Source organism: Ochlerotatus camptorhynchus, unplaced genomic scaffold, assembly GCF_037179485.1.
Source record: "Ochlerotatus camptorhynchus isolate MF236.1 unplaced genomic scaffold, CSIRO-AGI_Acam_v1.1 ptg000768l, whole genome shotgun sequence".
Lineage (NCBI taxonomy): Eukaryota > Metazoa > Arthropoda > Insecta > Diptera > Culicidae > Ochlerotatus > Ochlerotatus camptorhynchus.
The window spans coordinates 164,730-184,014 of record NW_027041235.1 but is presented as its reverse complement, the minus strand read 5'-3'; the positions used below and the strand labels follow the sequence as shown (position 1 = coordinate 184,014).

General features: G+C 40.6%; 1 protein-coding gene across 4 annotated transcripts in view; it reads right to left on the bottom strand.

Annotated features, from left to right (window-relative positions):
• Window positions 1–3,329: 3,329 nt before the first annotated feature.
• Dyrk2 (Dual-specificity tyrosine phosphorylation-regulated kinase 2) overlaps window positions 3,330–19,285 on the bottom strand; it is a 127,334-nt gene continuing 111,378 nt past the window's right edge. For 2 of the 4 annotated variants that reach the window (XM_065238374.1, XM_065238376.1), the window contains exons 9-10: window positions 13,716–13,942; window positions 3,330–5,167 (exon numbers count right to left, since the gene is read on the bottom strand). In XM_065238374.1, coding sequence (XP_065094446.1) covers window positions 4,821–5,167; window positions 13,716–13,942 — 574 coding nt within the window. In that variant the 3' untranslated portion in view covers window positions 3,330–4,820. Of the gene's footprint in view, window positions 5,168–13,062; window positions 13,358–13,715; window positions 13,943–19,285 lie in introns of those variants that run through there. The other 2 variants (XM_065238375.1, XM_065238377.1) reach the window with 2 other exon arrangements.

Here is a 19,285-nt window from a genome sequence, read left to right as displayed (position 1 = left end):
GACCCGATGGACGATGGAGCAGTCCCACGAGACGCTGGTTGGATTTACCAAAGAGCTGATCGGACGAAGACCGGTAGTCATCGGAGGAGACTTCAATGCTTAGGCAGTGGAGTGGGGAAACAGATGTACCAACGCAAGAGGGCACATTTTGCTGGAAGCTCTGGCGAAGCTGGAAATTAGGCTGTTCAGTATATGCACCACCAGCACTTTTCGCAGAGATGGCCGGGAATCCATTATCGAAGTCACTTTATGCGGACTGCAGTCCGTCGCTGGTCGAAACATGAATTGGAGAGTGTGTGAAGGATATACCCATAGTGACCATCAGGCAATCCGATATGGCATCGGTCAACGGAATACTGTGACAGTACAGAGGACGAGAACTTGCGACCTGAAGTGGAAGACGAGTTGACAGAATCGTTAGGGAGAGCATGTGACACGACCATCCCGAGGAAACTGGAGCTAAATAACAGACCGCCTCCAGCTTACTGCTGCAACGAGGCAATTATCACCCTCCGCGCTAGTTGTCTCAATGCCTGCAGGATACACTCGGCAAACTCTTGGAGAGGATCACCCTATCCAGGCTAACGAAATGCACGGAGAGTGAGCAAGGATTGTCGGAGAGGCAGTTCGGATTTCGAAAAGGAAAAGCAAAAGTGGATGCAATTCAAACAGTTGTCGAGAGAGCCGAGAAGGCGTCGCAACAAAAATGGAGAGGAGATCGATATTACGTCGTGATAACGATCGACGTCAAGAATGCGTTCAACTGCTCCAGCTGGGAGGCCGACGCTACTTCCAGAACTGGGTTCTGATCTACGAGTCAAATATGGGACAGAGATCGATTAGGATCACGGTGGGAATTCCACAAGGCTCCATCCTTGGTCCAACGTTCTGGAACGTGATTTAAAACGCTGAAGCTACCCAAACGAGTTGAGATCGTTGGCTTTGTGGACGACGTCGTCTTACGGTGACAGGAAAGACGCTGGAATAGATGGAAATGATGTCGACCGAGGAGGTCGACATGATTGTAAACCTAATGCATGGAGTGAAGCTGCAGATATCCCACAACAAATACAAGGTGGTATTGATCAGTAACTTTAAAGCGCTGCAGCGGTCAGAAATTATTGTTGGGGAGCACGCAATAAACTAGAAGTGGGCGTTGAAATGCTTGGGAGTGATGGTCGACGACCATTTGGCTTCAATAGCCACGTAGAATACGCCTACGAGAAGGCAGCGAAGGCCATCAACGCGGTAGCCAGAATCATACCGAACATCTCGGGACGGCTCCTGGCTAGTGTATTTACGTAGATACTGAGATGTAGAGGTTCAGTCTTGGTTGCAGCACTGAAAACCAAGCGGAATTTAAGGGAATTGAACAGTACGTACCGGATCAACAAACCGTACGCAAACTTTTCGAGACGTTTGGTGTACATTTTGTTGTAAGACTGGTAAACATTTATCATTAATTCCATTAATAGAGGATAAATCGTGGTTAAACTTGATTTCAAAATCATTTTGATGGTTAAAATATTGAAAAACAAAATTTCCCGATTTTTTCAGCTTCCTGTTCTTATAAGCCTAAAATTTCGGAAGGGGCTGACAAAAAAGGGAAAGTACTGTATCACACACTTATAAATAACTACTTTTACATGAGACGTAGTCCATATTGAACGTAAATCATAGAACGTAAACAAACATTTCATGTAACATTAAGTGTTCTCAAACCGAAACATCAGCTAGTCGACGAAGAGACCATTTGATTGAATTGATTTTCACATTTCTTTCGACTAATTCTTATGTCAAAAGGCCCGCTTACATGTGTCGGTCTCAGTGAACCGAAAGTTACGTGACTTTTTAGTAGTGTGCAGGTTCGTCCTTCACGTATGGATTCAGCAAGTTCCATTCTATTAAATCCAAGCATAAATTTCATACGATAGAACCATAATCCATCCTGGCTTCAAAAAAATCAACTATCACGTATGAACTCACAAGGGTGAAGCGGTAGCGTCACCGGTGGTGTAGTGGTAAGCGTGATTACCTCTCACTCCAGCAGGCCTGGGTTCAATCCCATTCGACGCCGCCGGGATGTTCTGAGGCATAACATCTCTGATCACGCCTTCCTTCGGAAGTAGCCATTGGTCCCCGGTTCATGAGTTGATGATTTGATAGGTAGGGTCCAGAGGTGTGAGAGCTGCCTCCCTGGCGTCGGTAGCATTGGTGGTCAGCACGGAAAACAAGATTGAAGGAAAACAAATCAAGACAAAAATGTCTGTTGATAATATCCGTGTGTCATCTTATATGTTTTCTACTGAGTCTTTAAAGCAGTTCAGGAAACAAATCTCATCGTTCTGTGTGAAGTCATTCTGTACAATAACATCTTGGCACAATGAGAAAAAAAAAGCAAAAACTCGGGACTCATAAATTTTACCGAGCAGTTCAACACTTGAAAGTGTGATAAATATGATCGAAGTCGATGATATTAGCAAAAGTGCATAGCAATGGTTGCATAATTCTATGAAAGACCTCTCACTTACTTAGCGAATGCTTAAAACAGGCGAAAAAAAAGTCCTAACGATCCTTCACTCAAGAGCCCCCAAAAGAACCGAATTGTTATGACCACTCATAAATTTCTACGCGCTGTGTTTAGCGCCCTGAGACACGCGCATACATATACAGTACCTCTCAAAATTGAGCGTACAGCTGTTGTTAATTTTTTAGAAAAATAGATCTACGAGCTAAATGGTGGTGAAAGATAGATTTCTGAACTAACATTCTTTGGTTATCAGTAAAGTATTGGGTACTATTGGTTTGAGTATGTTTCTTCCCTTCTTAACTTAGAGCTATTTTAGAAAAATGCAATTTTAAAATAATAAAATTAATCTTGAAATTCAATAAAGAAAACTTTCTGATTTTTTTTTTCGATTGTAGTTATAACAATATGAAAGATATACCGCTAATTTATGTCCAGTACGAAAAAAGTTGCAAATCGAGTGTTCTACTAAAGTTTATCAAACTTCATACCGGATCATCCAATAAAGTCCAAAACTTTATCGATAAATCAATAAATAGTTGTTCACCCACCAGTGCTTAAAAAAAATATTCATTTAGGTGTACGCTTAATTTTGCGGTCCACTGTATGCATTTCGCACAGGTTCCATACATTCCATTCCATTGTCGTCATCGCCTTCATCACCGCAGCCAGCAGTGAGCAGACAGGAGGGAGGGAGGTGGCATTTTGCATCGACAGCAGATGAAAGTGAATCTCTCCGTCGCCTGCAGCAGCTGATTGCTTTCGGATGGGTCCTTAACGCAGTGAGTGGCATTTTTGAGGCTTATATTGTAGGTAATGAATTAAAATTTTTATTTTCGATTTTTCACTGAATGTACATAACATAAGTTGTCCATTATATAAGTATGCATTAATAGTAATTCAGCATTCTTAAGCCGCAATCAATAGTGTTGTCTGGAGAAAAGAGCTTTTGCAATTGAGTTTACTTGGTTGGAAAAATTTCAGCGGTGTGATTACAATTAATCAGATTTAAAACATGTTTTTGTTATTCAATACTGCAACATTCAAGTCAGCAATTTTGGATGGTTTTTTGTTTGCCTTTTTTGGTTAATCGAGAAATAAGAAATAAATTTGCGTTGAAGTGGTTAATCTGTTACTCAATGAAACGATTTCTTTCATTCCACTACGAACTATGGATCACTTGCAATTACTGCTGATTATGATATATCTGATTTTTCACCTTTATTTTACTTTTCAGTTTGTTCATTTTCTTTAAGATTTCATCATCTGGGTTGAATGTTCTGGCTCTAAACAATAAATTACAGTTACGTTATGTATATATATCTAGTATATTTAACCGTTAAAAGTCAGTCATACTGTACAAGTACACTATTTTCCTCGACACTAGATTCAAACACCTCGTAGCATCTGCTCCTGGCTTGTTCTAGCTGAAATTGGTCTGTCCTCATCAGGATTCATTTGAATCGAATTTGACTTTTCCGTTATTTCCTGTCGAAAATCCTTGTCAACTGGATAGAGAGGAATCATCAAGCTTAGGTACCATACATATTCTTAAGCTAGTAATGACGACTGCTGCACCATTATCACCACATTTCACATCACCATCATCAGGCTACTGTTTCCTTTTCCACTACGCTAAATATATGGGAGCTTCGGGAGGATTGATCACTTCTCTGCCCGACCACCGTGGGTTGCAAATAAGATTTCGATAAATTATAAAACGATAATACCGAAAGAGAGTAGCCGTTGCAAGAAATATTTCTACGAGAAGAGAGATACTGAACGGCGCTTCACAGAGTTCCAAGCATTTCGGAGAGCTCGTCTCAATTTATAGTCTTGATAAGAGAGTGACCCTAGCCATTGCAACACATCGTCGATCGGCCGGAAGCGGACGAATCGCACTACTATGAGGAGATTCCCACCAGTGTATGTACATTTCATTCTACAACAATGTTCTGTTACTCTATCTTACGGAGATCTGTCACCTAGGGAGAGAACTCCTCTATGTTCTTTTGTTTTCTTTTTGGGAGGAAGGCAGTGGGAGGAAGATTAATCTCTGAGGATTACGGATACTGATTAACACATTTCATATCATAGACGCTCTATGTTCCTATCTTAAATGTACCGCCCAGATACGGAACTCTACCCTACATATCACTACAAGCTATTTACAGTATGTCTAGTGAAGCATTCTGTAGAGTGATACGTACAGCCGAACAGACTCTGGACACATCAACTTCTAAATCAAACTGATGATCTTGCTGGTGTCCTTGGCCTTGCTCAGGGTGTCATGTCATGCACGGCCAAAGATGGCCGACACGTCACCGGTGCTCTGGGAGTGGGGCATTCCTCCATGGTGGTGCTGATGGTGACCCACATGGTGACTCGAGGGATACTTGGAGCTGGAGGTTATCGTCTGACTGCTGCCGTGCTGTTGGTTCATGATCGTACTGATGCCATTGTGATTGTTGTTATTGTTGTTGTTATTGATGTTGCTGTTATTGTTGGTACTACTGCCACTGCTGCTGCTGATGTTGGTGCTGCTGCTGCTATTGTTGTTGGACGAATTCAGCGTCGTCTTGCGGGCGTGGTACAGTCTATGCTGCGAGTACTGTTGTTGTGCTGTTTCCAGATCTGTTGCTAGAAATACGGAGAATAGAAGAGAGAAAGTTCAATTATAATACTTGGGTAACAATGTGGTGATAGTAAACGAATCTTCCAGAAATACAGATGTTTCTGACGAAGGACATATTCAATCAATATTGAATGATTACATATGAACCATGCATGCAAACGGATAATAGCCATTCCAACTTTTGAGACAAACAACAATAATGGACATTATGAATGAGAATAACTTTGACTTTTAAATTACACGATGTAGGCCAAGTCATTTGAAAATCTTATGGAAAATTAGCTAATGGAGATACAGATTTGAAGTGGATATTGATATTTTTGAAACGATAGCTGGTCAAAGAACATGTGATTGGATGGAGAAATACAGTTTATTTGAAAGATTGTATGACAAACGTCGAATGACAAAGGTCATATGGTCCAAGGTACAAATAGTCGAATGATGAGAAGGGAGACGAAAGGTCGAATTATGAGAATGGGGTCAACAACTCGAATGGACAAAATGTCGAATGACAAAAGGTCTGAGTTTGAATGAATTTTTAAGTGTCTATATTTGTAAACATTCCAGAAGTATGCATGTTTCATAAAAAAAATCTAGCTAGGACATTTTGAGATATTTCAGTTTCTAGTTTTTTTTTTGTTGAAATCTCTAAACTCATTCTTTGTATATTTTTTACACAAATTTCATATTTTTCTACAACTTTGTCTCAAAGAACATTTCGATCAGAAGTGCCGCGCAACAATTTTCTGAAAAATTTCAAAAACGTTATTTTGAAAATTTTGCTAGATCCAAATTGGCCGAATTTTAGCAAAATATGAATCATTGTCCATAATAATTAATTATGTAAATTTTCATGCAAATCAGAGAAGGTCGAGTTTTTCCGATTAGTCATTTGGCGCGGACCTTCTCCAATGTATTAAATGTGTTGCTGGATCATTTCGTTTCAATGCCGTTTGACCACCGTCTGTCAGTCACTATCAACAGTGGCTTACACAAGACGTAGCGGATATGATTTTGATATTTAGTCAATGGATTGCTATATCTCATTCAGTTCTTTTTCTCAAATTATTTTTCTTCTCTAAAAAATGCACAGTGAGTGAGACCAGAACTTGGACAATAGCTTACTTCCCTTCCAAAAGAAGGTGTGAACAGAGATTTTATGCCTCAGAAAATCACGACGACAACGCCCTGGCCCTTTGGGGTGAGAGGCAAATATGCTCACCACTACATCACCGGCGTCACTAACGTTTTTGAATTCTGATGTTATTGGAACTGCCCTAAAGCTCTCTAATCTTTTTTAATATTCTCTAGACTTCTCTGAATTTCTAAGAAGTTTTTTTTTTTAATTCTAGAAGTTGAAGCTTTACAAGCTTTTTTGAAGCACACGGAACATCTTTTAAAATGTCTTAACTTTCCAAGCATTTCAATCAAACGATTTGCAGGCTAAAAGCAGAACAAGGCTGTTTTGGCTGCACAAGGCAGATCTGCAGCTAAAATTGTTTGTCCGCTAATAAATCCGGAACATCCGTAAAAGTGGTCAATTCATGAAACTGATCCTAGAGCTCCGCGGTTTTTTATAAACCACTCATAGATGTCTAATTACAATAAATTCGGAGCTGTGACCAGAAAATGGACACTGGGGACAGTGGGATGGCCCACTTAAAGATCCGGAACATCCAAAAAAGTGCTCAATTCATGAAACTGATCCTAGATTTTCGTGGTTTTTAAGAATGCACTCATAAACGTATTATCACAATAAATTCAGAGTTGTGTTCGGAAAATTCATCCTGGGTACCATTGTATGGCCCACTAAAAATCCGGAACATCCGTAAAAGTGATCAATTTATGAAACTGCTCCTAGAGCTCCGCGGTTTTTTATAAACCACTCATCGACGTCTTATCACAATAAATTCGGAGCTATGACCAAAAAATGGACACTGAGGACCACGGGGTGGTCCACTTAAAGATTCGGAATATCCGTAGAAGTGGTCAATTCATGAAACTGATCCTAAAGCTCCGGGGTTTTTTTTATAAATCACTCATATATACTCAAATGGACACTGGAGACCACGGGATGGTCCACTTAAAGATCCGGAACATCCGAAAAAGTGCTCAATTTATGAAACTGATCCTAGAGCTCCGTGGTTTTTAAGAATCCACTCATAAACGTCTTATTACAATAAATTCAGAGTTGTGTTCGGAAAATTCATCCTGGGTACCATTGTATGGCCCACTAAAAATCCGGAACATCCGTAAAAGTGATCAATTTATGAAACTGCTCCTAGAGCTCCGCGGTTTTTTATAAACCACTCATCGACGTCTTATCACAATAAATTCGGAGCTATGACCAAAAAATGGACACTGGGGATCACTCATATATACTCAAATGGACACTGGAGACGGGATGGTCCACTTAAAGATCCGGAACATCCGAAAAAGTGCTCAATTCATGAAACTGATCCTAGAGCTCCGCGGTTTTTAAGAATCCACTCATAAACGTCTTATCACAATAAATTCAGAGTTGTGTTCGGAAAATTCATACTGGGTACTATGGGATGGCCCATTAAAAGATCCGAAACATCCGTAAAAGTGGTCTATTCATGAAACTGATCCTAGAGCTCCGCGTGTTTTTCCAAACCACTCATCGACGTCTTATCACAATAAATTCAAAGCTGTAACCAGAAAATGGACGCTGAGGACTACAGGATGATCCACTAATATATCCGGAACAACCGTAAAAGTGGTCAATTCATGAAACTGATCCAAGAGCTCCGTTTTTTTTTCAAAACCACTCATAGACATCCTTTAGAATGAATTCGGAGTTTTGTTTGGAACATGGACACTGGAGACCACGGAATGGTGAACTAAAAAATCCGGAATATCCGAAAAAGTATTTTTCAAATTTCATTTTTTAAATCCTGTTGATCCTAGAGTCAATTCATTCGTGATGTGTATAGCGGAGATTATTTTTTTTGCACTATTTTTTTGTTGTCTTGTGTCTTGTGGCCAATTTTAAGATTTTTTGTTTGTTTTGGGGTTACTTTGATAATACTCGATTAATGTAGAAACAAAACATGCGCGAAACATTTCAGTTCAACAAATGTGAAACTTTGAATCAGTGGAGTCAATATACCGAACACAACTCCGAATTCATTCTGATAACATGTCTATGAGTGGTTGCGTAGAAACCAGCGGCTCATTTTAAAGAATTGACCACTTTTACGGATGTGCCGGATCTTCTGGAGGACCAATGCGTAGTCCCCAGAATCCATATTCCGAACACAACTCCGAATTTATTATCATAAGACGTCTACGAGTGGTTTTTTTTAAACGCCAAGCTCTAGGATCAGTTTCATGAAATGACCACTTTTACGGATGTTCCGGATCTACCGGTGAACACTACCGTGGTCCCCATGGTTCATATTTTGGTCACAGCTCCGAATGATTTCTGATAATACGTCTATGAGTGGTTTAGAAAAAAAACACGGAGCTACAGATTCAGTTTCATTAATTTGACACTTTTACGGATGTTCCAGATCTTTCGATCGACCATTATACGGTTTGCAGGGTTCATATTTCGATCACAACACCAAATCCGTTCTGATTAAACGTTAACGAAGGGTTTAATTACGGATGTTCCGGATCTTTTAATGGACCATCCCGTAGTCCCTAGCGTCTATATTCCAGTCACAACTCCAAATTCGTTCTAATAAGACATCTATGAGTGGTTTCGAAAAAACGTGGAGCTCTAGGATCAGTTTCATGAATTGACCACTTTTACGGATGTTCCTGATTTTCCGGAGAACCATCCTGTAGTCTTCAGCAGGCTTCCGGAAATCTTATTCGTATAAAAATGCGACACCGAGCTGTGAGAAGAAGCAACGCATGACTCTCAAATCCATGGTGTGCTACATAAATTGGCGTTGACGGCGACTCTGTAACTCTTTACTCCAATGGTAAAATCCATAAGCAAACGTCAGACTGTGCGTGAAAGATTGCGGACTTCGTACTATCCTTTCACTCCACTGAAAATTCCCATAATAAACTGTCAATCTTTGCTAGAAGAGACGATTTTTCAGCGGTGCCGTCAACGCCAATTGCACAAAAGAGAGACCAGAACGATACGCGCGACCGAGATGGAAATATGACAGGTGGGCAGGAACTCACGGTCTCCCAGTGTTGGTGAGTTCTTTGCCGTTAATGTTCACGAAAAGTTCACTATTTTGCCATACAGAAATTCAAAAAAAAAATGGGCGGATTTGGACAGTTTTTGACCAGAAGGTGTATGCTGGTCACAAATGCCGTGCCAAACTGATTTCCTACGTAATTAATCAGCCTTTGATGTGAATTTCGCTAATAAACACGAGGAGCATTTCTCATAGCAAAACTTGCCATTACAAATGGGCATAGTTCATTTTAGTAAACAAACTAACACTTCTTCCTACTGTGTCACCTTTCTATTTCCTGCCTAGGCAACAAACAAATTCTAGCGTTTCAAATTCATTTTTTTTTTCTCTCGTCGCATTGCTCTCTCAATGCGACGCATGTATTCAATCACATGCGACTTTTGCATTGAAACATCTCAATGCACTCTCTCAGGGTGCCATCGCCGTGCGCTGTTTCGCATGGCCATCGGTCCCATCATATGTGATGTTGTCGGGTGACGAGAGAAGGGACTGCAAGGGTTTGTTCACAGAAGACTTGTGTGCCCTTTTCACATGTGGCTTTGAAATGGGGTGAAGTTTTTAGATGGTTCCAGAAATATCTTCTAGTATAGATTCATGCAGGCTCGTTAAAGGACACATGGTTCCAGAGATATACTGGAACCACCGTAAGATAACCACTCCTAGGAAGACGCAATTGCTTGTCGAAAGGATGCTAAATGAAGGTAAAGGAAGACTAAGTGAGCGGTGGCTGGCAACCTTACGGTAGTTTGGATACCGTTAGCATGGTAGCACCAAAAAAACCGGAATATCTCTGGAACTTATGCGGAAATCTTCTAAAATACTCCCCCTCAGCCAATGACTTTACACGCAGGAACTCATCACTGTGATTGCTGTTTGCCGACACCTTGGCAAATTGATCAGCAAATTAAGAAAAGCGCATGAGCTTCGCTTCACGCGACGTCGCATGATACTCGTTCTCATGAAACGCATACATCCGGAAATGTGCTGTGCTTACAAAACAGTGCGACACAAAGACATTATGAGTATGTGAGATGCGACAAAACTGAAGAGAGAGAAACAGAGTGCTACAAATCTTTTGCGCATGAGACTGCGTCTCGCATACGGTAGCGCACGCACTGGAAGCCTGGTCTTCAGAGTCCAAATTCCGGATATAGCTCAAAATTAATTGTAATAAGACGTCTATGAGCGGCTTTGAAAAAAGACGCGGAGCACTAGGATCAGTTTCATGAATGGACCACTTTTAAGGATGTTCCGGGTCTTCCGGAAGATCATACTTGTGACTTTCAGGATGAAAAGTTTTCCCAAACGGTGGTCATTCATCTTGTTAATAACTTTTCAAAAGACCCCAGACTGTAACTTGAATTTTCAAGAAGTTCTCAAAACTTTCTTAATGAATGATCCGATGACTTTTTGCGATATTAATCAAGCTTCCCTAATCACCCTCTTTTCTCAAAAAGTTTTGTCAGATTTCCCATAGTCAGTTTTTACTATTTTCCTAAAATTATTGGAAATGCTCTGAAGCCTAATGATCTTGCTTGCAGTTCTCGAAACTAGCAACGCCGGTGGTGTCGTGATAAGCGTGACTGCCGTTCACTCCAAAGGGCTGGAGTTAGCCGCCGTTGGGATTTTCTGTGGCATAAAATCACAAAATTAACGGAAAACAAATCAAGCAACAAAAAAACAAAGTTCTCAAATCGGCTAAAAAAATCATGGAGATCTCGGAAGTTCTCTTGTTTTATTTCTGAAATTATTGGGACTGCCTTGATGTTTTCTGATCTTCAAACAAATTTTTGCCACGAAGTTATTGGAAATTCAAATTACATTATCGCGTGATTTTCCGATATTCATGGAACTACTGTGAACTCTCGGAAATTTTCTAACTACTTTGAAAGTCCTGTCATTTCATTGAAGTACATTGCTCTTCCCTGAGGTTCTCTGATCTTCTCTGGCGTTATTTGAGCTTTCTTGCAATTCTCTTGAAGTTCTCTTGAAGCTCTGAGATGAATGGAAAATGCCGGAAATATGTTTAAACATCGTTGAAGTTCTCTGGACTACCAAGAAGTTCCATAAATATTTCTGAAGATTTTTAGACTAGCATGAAATTTTCGGAACTTCCTAAAAGTTTTCGAAGTTTTCCAAATAATTTCAGAAGTTAGCTTGTATAATATTATAATTGTAGCCAGGGCTGGAATATGTCATTTTCAATGAAAGATCTCACACGATATTTACAGAGATACTTCTGTCACTATCATGGGATGAGAAAACGATGATAGAGATTTTCTTCAAAATCTCATCGAAATTTTTGTCATGACAGAACGTGGCAGTGTTGTGATCATCGTAATTAGTAGCTCATTTATTCCTATTAATGTTACTAGTACCGAGGAAATCTTAATTGTATATTCACTCTACCGATTACATACTGGCTTCAATTCATCTAAATCAGTTAGAAATGCTGATGGCAAAACCGCATAAGAATTATTCTCATGAGTGTTTGATCATTGGCAAATGACAAGAAATCCAATAATAGGTAGTTTCGTCTCATGATAGTGAGAGGACCTGTTTTCTCATTGTCACATGACGGCCGTGATATTTACCAGCTCTGATTGTAGTATGCTACAGTCAATATAGATTTATCTTTAAACTTGGCATCATTCCTTCTTTCAATCAATGTGTTTTGTTACTTCATACGTGAAGTTTACGATTTTCAGAGTTGGGAGGAAATGCTACACATTAATGACCCGATTTTGTCAGCCCCCTATTCGGAAATCTTTTGTATTGGTCTACGAAACCCATGCGCTTTTTCAATTGTCTATATCTATACCTTAAACGTCAATCTTGAAGATGAATAAGAAAGATTTGTAATTATTGTTATGTGAAATTATCGAAAGATAAAATTTTGATGCTTGAAGCTTAAGTGCGATAATGTATTAGCTAGAGAAAGCTTTGAACGATTGATAGTTCCGTTAGAGTACGGTAGTGTGAAAATTGAACAGTAGTTGAAATTGAGGGAAGGTCATTACAATACTAATCAAATGCGCACTCCTTAACCGCTCACTCCTTGATAGGTGAGGGGATTTGAGGTATTTCCTCAAATCCACAGGCAAAAGAGTACGAGTTTGACTTGTGCATATACTGTCTGTGACTGTGAAATAGTCCCCACGTTGCCGAAAGCATTATCAGGCGATGGTATGTTATACTGCAACTCTTCTTTTCCCTACTATTGTTTGCATCTCTCGTCATGACCAACGTAGTGAAAACTCACCAAATGGAACAGCCTAAGTGATTTTCAGGTGGATCCAGACATATCTTAGGTTTTGTCCAACTTTTTTATGGAGGCCCACCATTTTATAATGCATTAGATTGTAGTCACCAGAGATAATGTTTAATTGATATAAAAATCACATAAGTACAGAATGAAAAAGAATCAGTAGTCATTATTTTCCAATTTCTTCGTAATAGTAGATAATAGGTCAAGCTGTGATAAAATTTCAGGCCATGCATTTGATTAAGTTTACTGCATCAATAATATGCATCTGAAATCAAAATACGTAACAAATTGCCAAAATGTGATACTGGTAGACAAATGCTTAAAAAAAGATGAAAATTATGAATGACTGGCTAATAGGATGAAGAAGAACCACATTCAAAACAGGAAGATAAACTACACGACATATTCCACAAGACTTACAGGTAGCAACATAATAGGATCAGTGAAAGTACGCAGTCAACTCTATAGATCTAGGATACTCTAAGTAAGACAACTACAGCTATCCCCGCCAGAATAAGACGAAGAAAACTTCAAAGGCTTTCATTCATCCCAGCTATGCCCTTTGTGCGCTGTGCAGTGGTGGTGGTGCGGTCTCGTGACTCAGTTGCTTCCTTCCTTCTTTTGGGTGTCGAAGATGGAGATAAGCTCTTTCACGGAGGTGCAACTGATGATCAGCTTCGTTAGCTGATGCTGCTTTTGGCCGGAGCTTTTGCTCGACTCTTTGGACTGCTTCTTTTTGCCTGCACACCACCCAGTCACGCAGTTTCGACAAACGGCGAGTATTCGACAGTGGAAATGTTTCACAAGCAGAAGCACACAAGCGATATAATAATAAAAGAGAAACGGAAAGAAAAGAAGGGGATAATTTAACGTGAACTAGAGAAAAGAGAGAGAGAGTGGGTGGGTGGGAAAGAGAGAAAGAGAGGGTGCAGCAGTGCCAAGCTTTCGTCGGCTGAAGCTTTTTCTTCTGAAGTTCGAATAAGCTACGGACAGAACTTGCAAACAAGATTTTGTGCAATTACCACCCACTGCTTTTTGGGAGGGGTGGTTTGTTCAGTGGAAAGCGTATCTTCGGGAAAGGAAGTGGGATGGACTCACCTTTTACTCGTTCTTTGACGTACCGCTGCCGCTGGGAGGGAGTCTTTATCTCCGGAAGGATTGTATTTGGTGTCATTGGCTGAGATCGTTGCAGTTTTTGCATAAAGCTGAGCTGATTATCACTGTTTTCCTTGGATTTGGACGAGACGTAGGTGGAGGATGCACTCGGCTGGAGCCACTCGTGGCGGGCAGCCTCTTCCGGTGTCATGCGCTTCTTTGGATCCCATCTGAAAATAAGAAGAAGATAGAGATTATTGAGAGCTCAATTTCTGCATTAATAATTTCAAACCGAAAACACGTTAAGACCAGACTCATTATCTACCACAAGGTCATTTATATCCCCCAACTGGCATTACCGTCTCCCTACCCTAACAGAAAAAATAATGGCGGAATACAAAAGTCCATAACACAGCACCACTTTCCCGGAATTCGTATGCCGTGACCAAGTTAATGAGGGAGATAAAAGGATTTTCGTGTTCACATTTTCACACGACACATTTAGTTTTCCATGGATAAATTGCTTTCCGATATCAAACACGTCCAGCACGAAGTGAGTGACCAAAAAGAGCAACGAACGAAACTCCCACCGTAACACAACCCAGTCGTAAACCTAATTGCAGAACGTTTGTGAAATGCGGGAAAATGATCGAAAAATGTTCCTCCAGCTCGTTATTCGGACTTTGCGTGCTGTAACATTGATTCGTTGTTGATGGAAGGTATTGTATAGTGAGAGTTTTCATTCATAACTACTAACATACACAAGCAAACGGACGGTTGTGAGCGGAAGGCGGGTAAGCACGCCGGAAGTGGCCTAGAGTGAACGTGAATAAGTCAAACTTAGGTGGGTATGTAGGTACGTGTATTTCAATACTTTGAAGCTGGTTCACTGTGTGTTGAGTATGTGCTCCCAAGGACGCAATGAACGCCAAACCAACCAACCGACCTGCCAAACGGTTCATGGTTGCTAGGTTGGAGCTCGTTCCTATTGGAAGTTATGGATTGCATGGGATGAAATTTTAATAAGCTGCAACATGGTTCTCTGTGTTGCATAATTTAGTCCGTCAAGCATTCCGACGGTCTTTCAGTATACATTTTGTGGCTTTAGTGTTTATGGGCAAAGTTTAAGAAACATTTTATGACAGTTGCATTCCTGTTATGGAGCTTTAGGGGACTCAAAAAACCGCAAAAATCAACCTTTGGGTTTTGTTTACAGTCCAACAACTTTTTCCTGATGAGATAGAAAATTGCTATTTATGCAACATTTTTTCAACACGAGTTATAGTTTATCCAAAGACGCTTTCTGAGTTGTATAAAATTATCCAACACGGCTTAAATCTTTTTGAGATATTTGGGTTTATAACATTTTTTAGTTTTTACTTAATATAAATAAAAATCATTTTATGTTTATTTTTAACAATAAGATATTATTTTTCTCTACAAATTTGTTCCGAACATTATTTCAATCAGATATGCCGTTTCCGTGTTACATTTTTCTATTTTCTAGGGTGCCATTTTGAAAATTTAAAGATCTAAAATGGTCAAATTTAAGCAAAAATGTGATTATTTGCCGTAAGAAACAATTATGAAAAAAATCAGACAAATCGGAGTGGGTCGATTAAGAAATTCAATTTTGACGAGTGCTGAAAAAAGTAGAAGAGTCCTGTGCCTAAGGCACGAACGGAAGGTTGACGTAGGACCGCTATTGGTCGGTACAATTGTTTTTATCCTTAGTTCTCTAAGTTGATTAAAGTCTATAAACTTAAAACTTTTTAAATATTGGAAATGATGACCTGTTGTGTGAAAAGGGCCAATTCAATATACAAAGTTGAATGAATGGATACCAACAGAAAAATAGTTTACAATAATAGTTATTTAAAAACATATTGAAAATATGGTAATCGGAGTAAAACAGATTAAAATTGTAGATCACAAGCTGAAAACAAATCAGTTGATCCCTGGGGCAGTCCTCAATTACTGGATAAAATTTAACTTGTGGTTTAAATAAGTAAAGTTATCGACTAATCCTGCTATACGCGCGTGATTATTACTGACAGACAAAAAGCTAGATTTTAACAACCATGCACGAAAACTGGTCGATCGATAACACAGGGCTTTTCTTACATGAAAAAAATCATTCAAAATGTCACTTTAAGCTTCGAGTTAAATTTAACATGCCAAATGGGTTAAAGCAGGAGATGGTTTTCTGTTGCAAACAAAAAAAAAATTTAGCTGTTCCAACATGATCAAAAGTTTTGTGAGATATTCCAAATTGAAAAAAAAAAATCAATCGACAAAAACCCCAACTTAAAACTTTACAGCACAAAATTAAACAAATTCTATTCGACTACAGCGTGGTTTTGATTTTGGCAATACAAATTTTGACTGCTTAGCTTTCCACATGTTTTTATAATTGCTAAGCTGATTATCTGATCTTATAAATTATCCGATAAATATTAAATAAAATTGCATAGCTCAAGCAAATTCAAGATATTGGAAACGTGTTGCCAAAATCAGACCCTTACTGCACTGAGAATTTATCGTGGTAAATTGACTAATTTGATATAAGTTTCTTCAGTGGGATCAATAGATAATGATTTTTTTTTTAAATAAAAGCATGTTATGGTCAGGTCGAACACTTTGACAAATGATGTCATGGATCAAAATAATAAACAAATCGGCTACCGGTATTAGTGACAACTTGGTGATTCACTGGTAATCATGAGTGATGCCTTATAACTTCGACCAGCTCTCGACTGCCTGGCTGAACAAGTGGAAGCGATTTGACAGACGTGGTGTATGGATGAAGATTTCCGTTACTCTTCCTGTTCCTCTGTTAAGCGTTATCACCGTGCTCCGACTTGCTCCACTCAGTCCGATGATGGTGTTGGATGCGATTTTCCAAAAGCATTTTGGAACGACGAAAATTGTGGGGGTATGAGAGACGGACGATATTTGTGGGGGTATGAGAGATTAAACTAGCTATATCAGGCATAACATTTGATAACGGCACAAAAGCATTTGTAAACTAACTTTCTAAGGCCCTTTACACGCGAACGAAAATACACCCACGCAAACCAACAACATCATCGGATAGGGGCAACTATCACCTTTCCGAAAGTGGTATTGGTTTGCGTGGGCGTACTTTGGTTCGCGTGTAAAGGGCCTTAGAAAGTTTGTTTACAAATGCTTTTGTGCCGTTATCAAATGTTATGCCTGATATAATTCCCTTTTTCCTTTCAAATTTCTTCCAAGAAGTATACACTACATACACCTCCTCTTGATGAGTGGATACAGGGATCTTATCAGGATGTTACACTTGGTTTTCGTTTTATCAACGTGCTCCGTGAAAATCAGCTTGCTGTCTAGTGTTAAGCCAAGGTAGACTACCTTTTTCGACCATTCCACCACTGTGCCGTTCAGGCAGATCTTATTATTCACCGACGGAACAAGTCTGGGAGATTTAGAGTGTAGAAAGATGATGACCTGGGCCTTTGCCGTGTTGATATGGATCTTCCAGCTGTTGAAATATTCAGACAGGAAGTCTAGGCCTCTCTGATGTTTGGCAGTCAGAGATTCGATCACTATACCCTTGTAGACGATGGATGTGTCATCTGCGAACAGAGACAACGATCCACCATCAGGGAGAGCCGACATATCAGAGGTGAATAGGTGGAATAAAATGGGGCCAAGGATGCTTCCTAGTGGAACCCCGGCACCGACTCGGAACGTCCTGTCCGATAGACAATTATTTATTATCTTCACTAGGAAGATTGGAAGACCGTACTGCTGCAATTTGAACACCAGGCCATCATGCCAGACATTGTCGCACGCTTTTTCAACGTCCAACAAAGCCATGGCAGATGTTTTCGACAAAGACTTGTCCATCTGAGAATGTTTGTTACTCGAGTCAGCTGGTGGACGGTCGAACGACCCTTCCGAAAACCAAACTGTTTCTCGAGTAACAAGTTGTTTTCTTCGGCACATGTTAGGAGCCGGCTATAGACTGCTCTTTTGCACAGTTTTGATAACCCTGAAAGAAGCCTGATTGGTCGATAACTTGAAGGAGAGGACGGATCCTCCACAGGTTTCCAGATGGGTATGACTTTAGCTGACTTCCAACACGAGGGGAAGTGGCCAAGTTCAATAGAATGTGGAATTCAAGTGTTTGAGTTCCAGATTTAGGATGCTGTCGAAACCTGGGGCCTTCATGTTTTTAGATGATTTGATATAGGCCAACAGTTCGTCAGTCGTAATCTTGGATTCCTCGGGAAAAATATTGGGAACCTGATGGAGGTTGGTTGCGTTTTCAGCAACCTCAGCTTCTTGAGGGCTGACGATGTTTTGTCCGAGATTATGAGAGCTGACGAAGTGTTGACCTATCGTGGCAGCCTTCTCTTCAAGAGTTATCAGATGAGCCACTGGGTCGCCGGGACTATCCAGAGGGGTCAGTGGGTGGTCTTGGCTTATTTTAAGGATTTTGGTTAGTTCCCGAAAGGGTTTTGTACAATGTGGGAGAAAACGGATCCTGTTAGTAAAGTTTTGATTTCTGAGGTCCACCATCCGCTGGTATTGCCTTCGAATGGAGCTACGGAGTCTTATAAAGTCTTTGGTAGATCTGTCAAGGTTCAGAGTATTGCTCAACTGTCTGGATACTGGCACGTGTTGCCTGGCCCGGGATATCGCCTCCTCGATGGAATGCAGATACGGGCGTCTCCGGAAGGACACCGTAGTCGACAGTGAAGTTGACACATTGTTGGAACTGATCCCAGCTGACGCGATGGTAGTTGCGTCGGGAAGCTTGGAATCGGTTGACGGATGAGCCCACATTGGCACCACCGGATAGTGGTCTGAACTCAGCTCCTGGTGGGTCACAGGTTGCGAGATATTGTCTCCCATGTTACTGACGAAGATGTCGATGGTAGAGTGTACGCCAGATCGGCTCAAGCGGGTGGGAGAGTCTGGCGCTATTATAGTGAAGTGGGCCTCTTGCAGATCGTCGTTCAGGATTGTGCCGTTTTGATTGTGTCGACTGTTGCCCCAAGCCTGGTGTTTGGCGTTCAGGCCAACCAACGATGATGTACTTCTCACGGCGTCGAGTTAGTTTGATGATGTCTCTCCGCAGGTCTAGTGCCAACCCGTCCCTGATGGTGACTTGTTTGGGACAGTAGGCCGCAATGATGGTAATGGGGCCGACAGGAGTGGAAACTTCCACACCCACCGCTTCGATCATCTTCAGCTGGAAACTCGGTAGCAGTCGACAGCCAATATTTCTGCTTAATGTGATAGCCACTCCTCCTCCACAGGAGCTGGTCCGTTCTAGCCTGACGAGCCGAAAATCGGGGAGGTGAACATTTATCTCCGGCTTCAGGTGTGTTTCGGTGATGACAACGATGTCTATGCTATGTTCCTTGAGCAAATCATCGAACTCAATGATTTTGCTCTTGAGCGAGCAAGCGTTCCAGTTGGCTATTTTAATGGCTTCACGGTTCATACTTTTGAACGAGGGTCATAACTGCACGAAGCTGTTCAGGTAGTGCCTTGGTAGTGCGCAAGATTATGATCACCTCAGT